The 12,775-nt window shown below is 42.7% G+C and overlaps 1 protein-coding gene across 1 annotated transcript in view; it reads right to left on the bottom strand.

Moving 5' to 3' along the window:
• cacna1ba (calcium channel, voltage-dependent, N type, alpha 1B subunit, a) overlaps positions 1–12,775 on the bottom strand; it is a 159,061-nt gene that overhangs the window by 47,469 nt on the left and 98,817 nt on the right. The window contains exons 22-27 of the mRNA XM_063896797.1: positions 12,229–12,349; positions 10,552–10,681; positions 9,741–9,800; positions 8,437–8,543; positions 4,510–4,521; positions 2,567–2,590 (exon numbers count right to left, since the gene is read on the bottom strand). Of these exons, the coding sequence (XP_063752867.1) occupies positions 2,567–2,590; positions 4,510–4,521; positions 8,437–8,543; positions 9,741–9,800; positions 10,552–10,681; positions 12,229–12,349 (454 nt within the window). The remainder of the gene's footprint in view (positions 1–2,566; positions 2,591–4,509; positions 4,522–8,436; positions 8,544–9,740; positions 9,801–10,551; positions 10,682–12,228; positions 12,350–12,775) is intronic.

Genomic DNA, 12,775 nt, shown 5'->3' with positions numbered 1-12,775 from the left:
TATATTCCTTTCAAACCATTTGTTATCTCTTTTAGCCCATTTATTAAACCTAGTACCTAGGAAACCATTATTGTTCATTGTTACCAAATGTGTCTCCAAACCAAAAATGAGGTTTAAATAGTTTACTATATTGACTTGAATGAATAGAATAAGAAAGACATTTCAAAGACACGGTGTGCAATATGTGGGATTTGTTGTGACATTTATCCTGAGCAGTAAACACAACACAGACCTCACACAGGCACATGCATGTCTTAACAACTCCGTCATGTAATCCTGGTTTACATGAACACACCAGTACGAACACTCATGCAGTTAATCAGTTCATCGAAAGAATATTTTCTTTATTCCTTTTGTAAAAAAAGGATGTCTTGATGTCTGAATAAAGTCCAGTTACACGTTTCCATGTCACCATTTCTCCAACTATCTGTCTAATATTTATTTTATTTTTATTAAGATAAGCTAACACTCAAGTCTTATGTCCATCCTGTCAAAGTCCCTACAATACCAAAAGCTTATTTGCCACATAAATTTGACTCTTATCAATTTGATGTCCATGAAAACCTATCATTTTAATGAGCTTCTTACTAGGAGGGATGGGATCCTACAGATAGAAACAGTTTTCTGTCTACAGTTGTTTATTTCACGTCATATTTCTGTGTTTTATGTTTTAGATTGCACTCCTTTTACTGGGATACCATGGACCATGGAATCAGATTTCAGCCTTTTTTAGTTTAAAGTCTGATTTGGGGGGTAACCACTATTGAATCTGATCAAACCACAGAGCAGATTGTGCTCTGTGACTTCTCTCTGAGTTAACACATGTTTTGGTCATGGATATACAGAAATATCCAGTGTGGTGTATCGCCGTGTTTGATAAGACACCTTCCAATTTCCAGAAAGAAAAGGAAAACATTTTGCCTAGTTTGAAGCCTGCGCCCCCCCCCCCCCCCCAACCAGGAATACAATGCATTCATGAACTCAGTGGTTCTGTTGTCACCCTGGGTACAGAGAAGATGGAACATTTTGTTGTTGGATATGGAGCAGAACTCTGTGTTTGTTATTGTAAATCAGGTTATTTAAACTTCATACACAGCGCTGAAATGGACTGCACAAGTTCTTCATGAGACCACACCACAAGATTCAGTGTATTTATAGCCTATCAACCTGAGGATAAAATTGGGTTTGAGTTCTTTCTCACTATGAGAACATTTTCGTGAATGAAATATTTCTTGGCTCAGAATGCATTTGCAGCATGCAGTTATAGAGGGACTCTAGACGTCCCTCGCCAGAGGAGTCTTCCAGCTGTTCCTGTCGGATCCCAAGCCAGATTAAATATATTATCCTTCTCGCATGGTATAGTTCCAACCTACGCTCTCTTACCAGTTGGACAGGACTGGAACATATCACAGAGGAGACGTCCTTCTCACATGCTTGAACTTCCTGAACTCTTCCTCACACATACAGGAGCAGCTGCACGACTCCACGCTCCTTTCAGATACTCTCCTTACACTCAGACCACAGGACATCTACCTGAGGTTCTGAGAGAGCTTCTTTCTTATCATTTACCCTTATGACATCCCTTTACTCCATCACAACCACATGCAACAACTTCCATGCTCTGATGCACATAGGTCTAGCATGCTTTCATGATGGCTTGGAACCATAGAGTTGGATAAGACACTAACAGTCAGTGTGAGGCCAGAACACGAAGCCAGCTCGGACTCCTTACATGGACTAACATGTGACAAAAGACAGACACTTAGAGGGGACTGAAGGTTCACCCAGGTATATTAAGCAACCCTAACATTTGTTCTATCCATCAATGAGAATGAGGCCAAAAGCAGTTGTATTAAGTGGAGGCGCCTGACACGACCCGATCTGTACAGGAAACCCGATCAGTTCTGCGCATGTGCACAAGTAATGGTTTACGGCGTTGTTGTGAAAGTGTTTCACCACATCCAACGAATAAAATACTATCGAACTGAAAGCATTATAGACAAAGAAAAAGAAAGAAAGAAAGGAAAATCAATCATTAAAAAAGATAACACTTTTGTTTAGGAAAGCCTAAAGAGATCACTTTGACTTGATAATGCATCTTTAGAAAAAGTGTGAGTACTTTTACTTGAGTGAAGGATCTGACTACTTCTTCCAAAGCTGAATACATTTAGTATACCTTGATATATTCATTGTTCATAGTTTAATGACTTTAACAATTACTTTATTTAATATATGCAAACATTTTACTAGCTTTTCTTTGTTAATATGTGACGAAATTAACTTTAATATTTTAAACAAAAAGCCACTGTTTTACTGCTTAATCTTTGATTTAAAATAAGTACAGAACATAACACGACCCAACAGTCTGGCTGTCATGGTGCTTTATCAGTCAGTGTGTCAGCACTGAAGGATCGCCATACTCTGAAAGCCTCTCAGGCGTTTCTCAGTCAATTAAAACACAAGAATACATTGGTGGATTCAGAGAAAAGGGTAAGGAATGGGTACAGGGTGGGGGTGGGGGTGGGGTCATGTGGAGGGTGTCAGGGTGGAAAGGGAGGTTCCCCACCTGGTTACACCTTGTTGCGATCTACTTGGGGGAAAACAGTGGTAAAACAAGGTACAGCACATTTATGGATGTTTCACACACACAAACAGAATAAAGCATATGTTTGCATCAAATGACAACACCATATTTGCTGTTAATAAAATCTGATTTTAAGTATTTAAGATGCTAGCAGAAAAATGGGTGTGTAAAAGCCAGTAACAAATAACAGAAATCAAAGCTGTGATTTTTGCACTTTTGTTTTGTTATCTGCAGGCTGCTACAATGATCCGAACCAAAGCCTAAATTACATTTCTTTTAAATATTTATATATTAAAACAAATAGAAATTAGATCCTATCCTTAAACAGCAGGTTATAACTAGCATCTGAAATCAACATTAATAAGTAGCAGTATTGCAGTTTGCAGCATCAAATGTGGAATGAAAAGGCTGACTGGTTCCAGTGAGAGGATGAGTTACAGACTGGGTTCTGATGGGGGTGAAGGGATTTTCTGTCCCTCACACAGGCAGGGGAACACACAGACTGCAGGAAGAATGAGCTGCAGAGAAATGCATGATGAGTGATTGACAGCTGTCTATCAAATAGAACTCTCCATCAGTCAGCACAGCCTGAGAGAATCAGTGGAGTTTGATTTAACCTGCTGGAGCTAGCTCTGGAGATCCAGTGTTCAATATGTTCCAAAAATAGTAAAATAGTAAAATGCCATATTTGTACATGCCAGCCGGCTGATTTTTATATCTCCTTTCAGAAATGGATTCAGCATCCATAAAAAACTAAAAAAAACAAACGAAATTGGCCGAATTGACTTTTTCTTTTAGTTATTGTCTGCATATGCTAATTAAGACACCTTATGCATATTGAGCAAATTGCCCAAGATATTCAAGTTAGCATCTGGCAGTTTCTATGTGCTGGAGTTCTGTACTATACATTTCTAACATGAGATTTTGGGGTACTCCACATTTCCCGGGTTCATACTGCTGGAGAGTAGACTATAGTGTAGAAGAAACTGCATGTAAATGTCAATGATGTGGCAGCATGGTCTAAGATCATACATGTCATTCCGGTTATGTAATGTGCATGCTCAGATCACAGAGACCTTGATATTCCCGGAGGCTACTCATGCAGCTGCTGCTGTGAGCTCATGATGGAGAAGGTGAGACTGATGGTATCATTACATTCTAAGCAGAGCTGTGGCAAGGCAGAGCGCTGATGAATACACTTCAGAGGGAGAGTTTGAGGGTGAACACGCAGGTGACATGCCCCTCTTTAGCAGAGGAGCACATGAGGGTTACGACAGTAAGATCTCATGGTGACATGATGGGAGTGTGTCCCACGCACAACACTGCACAAAACACCCATCCTCACAAGCAATTTCACTTCATATACTGAAAGTCTTTCAGTCTGTTTAAGGAGAAACACAACAGCTGATGGTGATGCATCTGGAAACTAAATGCTCTTTGGCTCTGTCTACAATCACAGTTTAGCACGATGAAAAAACCCAGAGTAAGTGGGAGGACTTTCTACTGACAGCAGCTGTGTGTTGTGCTCTGAGAAAACATGGCATGGTTCCATTCAGGGGATGCTGGAAAACCGTGAAGAACAAGTCCCAATTCTCAATAACAGGACAATGCAAAACAGAAATTATATTTGACTACATAAAGAATAATTGCCCAATATTTTGTAAGGTTGGTACAACATATAACCTGAGGAAGTTCAGAAAGAGTGTTTATACCATAAGTTACCTCAATAGAATCAATATCACTAAAGAGACGTTTAATTCTACATCCTAAGCCAAGCCTTTCCTTGAACAATTTGAAAGTGTAAGACTGAATATCGGAGGAAATTGCTTGTTTTTGCAATGTGAGTGTGTGTATGTATATTTCATACATACACACATGTAATGACACACAGACAGGCAAGATGAGAGAGGTAGAGGAGGCATTACCCCATGAAGCTCCTTCAAAACGATCAGAACGCAGAAACAGGGAGAGGATCATGTCATTAAACACACACAAACACACTTCTGGCTCTTCCAGGATTTTTATTTGTTTGTATGATTCTTGTTCAGTGTTAAGTAGATTTATGCTAAGATAAGGGCACACCTGGACAGCTAAAGGAACAGCTCACGGGATGTCTTTAATCCCTACAATAATGTCCAAGCATACAAAAACTCCAAGGTTTCTATTTTGTTTCGTACAAGTTAAAAATGACATAACATGATATGTAGAAATAGCTGTGTCAGGTGTGTGAATCCTTTCCGAGAACCAGCACCCTATCGTGGAGGAGAGGTTTGTGTGCCCCGATGAACCTGGGGGCTGTGTTGTCTGGAACCTTGTGTTTCTGGTAGAATTGGTCTCCCATGGCAAATTGGTCGCAGGTAAGGGGCCACACTAAGATTGGTTCAAAAGACCTCATGGAAAACCCAGCCCGGAGGAAGCCCGGGGTCCCCTTCTGGAGCCAGGCCCAGAAGGAGGACTCGTCGGCGAGGCCGGGTAAAGCCTGAATGAGCAACGCGCGCAACACCTCCGCTTCCCCATCCCACGGGCCCAACACCTACGGGAAACAGCAATGGGGTCGGGTGCGCTGCCAGAAGGGTGGCAGTGAAAGCAGAGGGTCTCGACGGACAAGACCCGGGCGGCAGAAGCTGGCTTTGGGGACGTGGAATGTCACCTCTCTGGGGGGGAGCCCAGGAGCCGGAGCTTGTGCGGGAGGTGGAGCGTTACCAGTTGGATCTGGTGGGGCTCACCTCTACGCACAGCGTCGGCTCTGGAACCTTACTTCTTGATACGGGTTGGACTCTATTCTTCTCCGGAGTTGCCCAAAGTGTGAGGCGCCGAGCGGGTGTGGGGATACTCACAAGCCCCCGGTTGAGTGCTGCTTTGTTGGAGTTTACCCCAGTGGACGAGAGGGTTTCCTCCCTACGACTGCGGGTTATGGGGGGGAAAACTCTGACTGTTGTGTGTGCTTATGCACCAAACAGCAGTTCAGAGTATTCGGCCTTCTTGGAGACCCTGAAGAGAGTCCTGTATGGGGCTCTTGAAGGGGACTCCTTAGCCTTGCTGGGAGACTTCAATGCACACGTGGGCAATGATGGAGACACTTGGAAGGGTGTGATAGGGAGGAACGGCCCCCCCCAATCTGAACCGGAGTGGTGGTTTGTTACTGGACTTCTGTGCTAGTCATGGATTGGCCATAACAAACACCATGTTTGAACATAAGGATGCTCATAAGTGTACGTGGTACCAGAGCACCCTAGGCAGAAGGTCCATGATCGATTTTGTTATTGTATCATCGGACCTGAGGCCGCATGTTTTGGACACTCAGGTGAAGAGAGGGGCGGAGTTGTCAACTGATCACCATCTGGTCATGAGTTGGGTCGAATGCCAGGGGAAGCCTATGGACAGACCTGGTAAGCCCAAACGTGTAGTGTGGGTGAACTGGGAACATCTGGAGGAATCCCATGTCCAGGAGGCCTTCAACTCACACCTCCGGTGGAGCTTTTCAGGCAAGCTTCTATTCTATTGCTGAAGCTGTGGCGGGGAGCTGCGGTCTCAAGGTCTTAGGTGCCTCAAGGGGCGGTAACCCTCGAACCTCCTGGTGGACGCCGATGGTCAGGGAAGCCATCCGACTGAAGAAGGAGACCTTCCGGGATATGTTATCCCTGGGTACTCCTGACGCAGTTGCAAGGTATCGACAGGCCCGAAGGGCAGCAGCCTCAGCCGTGACCGAGGCGAAGCAGCGGGTTTGGGAGAAGTTCGGAGAAGCCATGGAGAAGGACTTTCGGTCGGCACCAAAGTTGTTCTGGAAAACCGTCCGACACCCTCAGGAGGGGGAAGCAGCGAACCATCCAAGCTGTGTACAGTAAGGATGGGGCGCTGTTGACCTCAACTGATAGTGTGTTAGGGCGGTGGAAGGAACACTTTGAGGAACTTTTGAATCCGACAACTCCGCCCTTTATGTTAGAGGCGGAGCTGGAGTATGAAGGGGGATCAACTCCAATCTCACTGGGGGAAGTCACTGAGGTAGTTAAACAGCTCCACAGTGGCAAAGCCCCGGGGGTGGATGAGATCCGCCCAGAAATGCTGAAGGCACTGGGTGTTGAGGGACTGTCATGGTTGACACGTCTCATCAACATTGCGTGGAAGTCGGAAACAGTACCGAAGGAGTGGCAGACCGGGGTGGTGGTTCCTCTTTTTAAAAAGGGGGATCAGAGGGTGTGTGCCAATTACAGAGGCATCACATTACTCAGCCTCCCCGGGAAAGTTTACTCTAAGGTGCTGGAAAGGAGGGTCTGGCCGATTGTCGAACCTCAGATTGAGGAGGAAAAATGCGGATTTTGTCCTGTTCGTGGAACGACGGACCAGCTTTTCACTCTCGCAAGGATCCTGGAGGGGGCCTGGGATTACGCTCATCCGGTCTACATGTGCTTTGTGGATTTGGAGAAGGCGTATGACCGGGTTCCCAGGAAGATACTGTGGGAGGTGCTGTGGGAGTATGGGGTGAGGGGGTCTCTACTCAGGGCCATCCAATCTCTGTAATCCCAAAACGAGAGCTGTGTCCGGGTCCTCGGTAGCACGTCGGACCGATTTCCGGTGAGGGTTGGCCTCCGCCAGGGCTGCGCTTTGTCACCAATCCTTTTTGTGATATTCATGGACAGGATTTCGAGGCGTAGTTGTGGAGGAGGGGGTCTGCAGTTCGGTGGGCTAAGGATTGCACCACTGCTTTTTGCAGATGATGTGGTCCTAACGGCTTCATCGGTCTGTGACCTTCAGCACTCACTGGATCGGTTCGTGGCCGAATGTGAAGCGGCTGGGATGAGGATCAGCACCTCCAAATCTGAGGCCATGGTTCTCAGCAGGAAACCGATGGACTGTCCACTCCAGGTAGGGAATGAAGCCTTACCCCAAGTGAAGGAGTTCAAGTATCTCGGGGTCTTGTTCTCGATTGAGGGAACAATGGAGCGTGAGATGGGCCGGAGAATCGGAGCAGCGGGAGCGGTACTGCAGTCGCTTTACCGCACCGTTGTGACGAAAAGAGAGCTGAGCCAGAAGGCAAAGCTCTCTGTCTACCGGGCCATCTTCGTTCCTACCCTCACCTATGGTCATGAAGGATGGGTCAGAACCGAAAGAACGAGATTGCGGATACAAGCGGCCGAAATGGGATTTCTCCACAGGGTGGCTGGCATCTCCCTTAGGGATAAGGTGAGAAGTTCAGTCATCCAGGAGGGACTCGGAGTAGAACCGCTGCTCCTTTGCGTTGAAAGGAGCCAGTTGAGGTGGTTCGGGCACCTAGTGAGGATGCCACCTGGGCGCCTCCCTAGGGAGGTTTTCCAGGCACGTCCAGCTGGAAAGAGACCGAGGGGTAGACCTAGGACCAGGTGGAGGGATTATATCTCTTCGCTGGCCTGGGAGCGCCCTGGAATCCCCCAGTCAGAGCTGGTTGATGTGGTCAGGGAAAGAGAAGTTTGGGGCTCTCTGCTGGAGCTGTTACATCCGTGACCCTGACGGATAAGCGGGAGAAGATGGATGGATGGATGGATGGGTGTGTGAATACTGACACAGCTCTACACTTTGTGGATCCCTACAATAACATTTGCTGAGTCATCCAACCTGGGAGGAGTCCCAGATAACATTTGGGTTCACTGAGAGCTGGGTCCATGGATTCATCTTCCTCTACTGGTAAATGAACATCCAGTTCATCATTAAAACATACTGTTTATGTTTCTTCTCATGAACATCTGTCAGACTTGATGTTGCTGGACAGGTTTTTCATTTCTAAATGAACTTTAGTAATACATCGTAAGTGTGGTCTACCAGACATGAAGTATTAAAAAGTACACATCTTATTTTAGGACCAAAAACATTGAACTTACGAAAATGCAAAAGCCACCAGCGCCCCACTGACCACTATGAAGTCCAGAATGTTCCACAGGTCCCTGAAGTAGGCTCCAGGGTGAAGCAACAGGCCAAGGTCCACCATCTAAAGCAAAGACATATATACAGTATATAGTATGTATAAATCACGTAAGTACATAAAACATTGTAATGGTTAATGAGTAATAAGTAGGGATGCACCGATACATCGGCCAGACATCGGCGTCAGCCCTATTTACTGCCATCTGCACATCGGCAAATGAAGTGACATTCGGCAGTCGCGGATGCATTCATTGGTTATTTTTTCCTGCGTTTTGTCATAACATCTGCGGCACCCGTAGTTCGTTTATATAAAAAAAAACATTAACTAAAGAAAACAAAAACACAACATGCTGGCAGTGTGGGACTATTTCACTGTTTCACCCAGAGATATGCGATTTACTTATGTACATTAACTACATTATTCTAAAGTTTACAGTAACTTTCTCTCTTTTCCCCTCTCCCTCTCTCCCTCTCCTGACAGCTGGTCCGTCTCATGCAGTCCGCTGATCCAGTAATGAGTTATCCGACAGTAAAGAGTAAATATATTTGTGACTAGTTTAAGTAGATTCAGAGGTAGATAAAATAGCTGTGATAGGTCTAACTCTAAACGTATGTTTTGCTCCACTCACCGGCTCCCTCACAGCGGGCAGAGCTGCAGGTGATCGCGGTAAGCTACGTACTTTCTAAACAGCGTACTGTGATGTTATAATAACAAACTTCCTCAGCCTTTGAAACTGAAACCATTTTGTGAGGAAAAATATTTGTTTTTCCTGGCAGAAAGTGGAATAACCACAGTGGAAAAAAATTACATTAAAGCATCGACATCGGCCAAAAAATGTAGCATCGGTGCATCCCTAGTAATAAGAATCTTCATTCTGATAAATGATTGTCAGATACTTTCCCTGTCACAGTTTCCCTGAGTAGGAGTAGTGCAGTTAAAGATAAGATAAGATATAAGGTACTTCATTGATCCCAATTTGGGAAATGTTTTCAAGGAATTGAACATAATGTGACAATGAAAAAAGAGTAGAAAATAAACTCAAATAAACATCTCAAAATAGAAAATAAACAAAATAGAAAGTACATTTTTTAGATTGTGACAGTGAAAGATAAAATGATTTAGACCATCTTTTAAACAAATACTAAAAAGGACCAAATTACAGCTAACCCAATTTAAAAGTAGGATATTATTTATTTTTTCCAATGAATGAAAATGAAGTCAGGCAGTTATGAATGTTTAAATGTGTATTGACATGATTACCTTGATCACCATTTCAAAAGTGAAAACCCCAGTGAAAGCATAGTCCAGATATTTGAGCACCTGCAAGAAAAACTCAAATCAGTGCTGAAACAGATGAGTCTTTTCTGGTAAATAAACAACTGCAAACAATTGTGATGTTTTTACCCACAGAAAATGACCCACCTCCTCTGGCTCTAAAAGTAAATTAATAAAAGTTATTTTTTTCTTACTCACGATGGCCCTTATGCTGTCATACCATACTGAATAGAGAAGAACACTGTACAAATCCTAACATTTTGCCAAGTATATTTACTCTAATTTCTAGTCAGAATATGCTTACACTTGATGCAAGATATAATAACAAAAGAAGTGAAGATGCAGTGAGATGTAGGGTCTTGTTTTCAGACAATGCATCTACAGTATAATGATAAGTCAAAGGCTCTTGAAAACATCTTACTTTCAGTTGGATCACAGGTGAAACACGTTTTTTTAAGCTGCTGTGGTATTTGTAAAAGATGGATCATTTTGTTTTAAGAAATAAATCTTAATTGATTTTAGAAAACACATTTTTATTTGAGAATCACCAACTAACATCAGAAAACCAAAAATGTTTGAGCATTCTGCATTATTTTATAACACAACATCTCTGATTCTGGTCAAATATATTTCAAAATAAGTTTTCACAGCTCTCAAGATCTCAGTCATCTAAATATTTTCAAGCAAACCACTTGTTCTATTGGCCTTGTTTTTTAATATTTACTTAATTTTGGAGCAGCGTTTTCCCAGTGAAATTAGTGTTTGTGAGTGTTTACGTGTCGACTGTGTGACTCACATTGTTGCGCGGGGCGTTGGTCCAGACGGGGTCCTCTGCAGCCAGAGCGATGCTGCTCATAGTAATGACAACCAGGATGCTCATCTCAAAATATCGCAGAGTCACAATGTAGTGACATAAGCGCCTCACCCTGAGGACAGACAGGCAGGGACGCATGAGAGCAGTGGACACAGAGACAAGAGCTTCTGTCTCCTCAGTTTGGTGCTTAAACACACATGAGTTCAGAATCAGAGTCCGGTGTTTTGCCAGGTTCGTTTACACCAAAGGTATTTGCTTTGGTGTCTAGTGGTGCGAACATAGAGAATCTAAGAAAATAAGTTGTGAAAAAATATAACGATAATAAAAACAAGTATATTTAAGAAGCTATTTAGCCTTACAAAATATTAAGACAAGTATTAACACCAAACGTAAATTGAAATATACCACTAAAAAAGTGAAAAACCAAAAAACGTAGGACAATGAATACATGACAATAAATGACAAATTACAGTATTTTATATTTTGAAGTGGAGGGCTGTGCAGACTTTAAAGCTAGGATTAACATGAAGGCCAGCTCACTCAGTAGACTCTTTACCATGGAAACCATTTAGCAAAGAAGAATCATAAAGCTTAAAGGACACACTAAAAGCGCCCGTGTGGATTTTCATACAGTAGATGAATCCATGGGAAACAGTTCATTCAGTCCTAATGCAGGAAGCTTCACACACAACATCAAAGGCATAACTAAGTCCACATCCTGATGTAAGTTTGGTTTAACACTCAGCTTATGATATGGAGGATCGGTGTGGCTCTATGAGTTTGGACCTTAGGAACTCGGTGGAGTGACTTTTAACAATGTGACCTGGTGAGAGTTTAGTGAGAAGAGCTTGTGTTTAGCCTCCCTTCTCCATATTGGACTATTTTGGCTTATTCTTAGCTGTGTGTCACGAGTATGGTCTTCTGACTTCTTAAAAAAACCACATATCTAGATACAGTTTATATATTATATATAGTGGTAGAAATATGGTAACAGTTAATCATCATGCAGTAAATAGACTGCATGCAATGTCAGCAGAAATCCTGACAGAAACAAAATTAATTACTACAAATTATACACAAATCAAGCTGTAAAATACACTATGAAGAAATACCAGGACATATGCAAAATGCAAAAAGTATGCATCTAACGTTGATACAAAGACACAGCCATGCCTGTAATCTGACGATGTGGATATAAATATATAAAATTCTACGGAGTGCTGCAGCCATACTCTGACCTCTTAAATGTATCTGATAAGCACACAAGTCAAACACAGAGTATTAGGGTCTGGGTAGGTAAAAAAGACTTTACAGATGGAGGTCATATTCCAGGAAAATGATCAGAAACAAGGAATGCCAGGAGGTATAACAGTATCTTATGTTACTTACGAAAAGCAAAAATGTCTCATTAAAGCCTGGATGCTTTAATAAGGAGATGTCTGTGCTGAAATTACCAGGTTTTTTTATCGCTGCATCCGACAGCAAATATAATTTGAGGAGGTCATCTTCTGGATTTTATTCTTTTAAAGTTGTTTTCTTAATTTGTTTGAATATTAGCCCCCTTCTTCTTACATATCGCACAGTTTCTGTGGTGTGACTCCTGCATGTAGGAGATCCTACAGAAGGTGAAGAAAGATGGAGGATGTTGAGCTGACTCACGGGTTGGTCTGTCCAAAGATGAACATAGAACTGTAAGGCAGGATGGGTTTGGGTCCACTCAGACCCAGCTCCCCCAGGGTCTTCTCATTCATGGGCATGGTCTCACAGTCCATACTGTTCACTGAAAACACAGACAGTTTACAACAACGCATCTTTATCCTATACAGTAGGTAATGGACTTACTGAATTTGGAGTATTATGTAATACTGAGATGGCAGAATGGCATTGAACATTCATCAACAAACTTTACATCTAATTTATTGTCCTCAAAACATCATGGAGGGTAAACTAAATCTATAGTTCAATCTTCTGACACAAAGAGAGAATCTGCACCGTCAACATGTAACCCACATGTGTTCTGATTTGTCTCTGTTAAAACAACTATTGTGTGGAAGTATTTATCCTCTGACAAACAGAAACTGTTGACTTTAATTAAATGTATTATGTCAACAGATTCCACATAACTGTATTAGGTTAGTTGAAAGCAATAATAATATGTTTAAATAACAAATATGAGGTTCAACTTAATATGATTGCTTTCAACTAA

This window comes from Eleginops maclovinus, chromosome 12, assembly GCF_036324505.1.
Source record: "Eleginops maclovinus isolate JMC-PN-2008 ecotype Puerto Natales chromosome 12, JC_Emac_rtc_rv5, whole genome shotgun sequence".
Lineage (NCBI taxonomy): Eukaryota > Metazoa > Chordata > Actinopteri > Perciformes > Eleginopidae > Eleginops > Eleginops maclovinus.
Note: the sequence above shows the minus strand (reverse complement) of the source record. Positions and strands in the feature narration are given on the sequence as shown.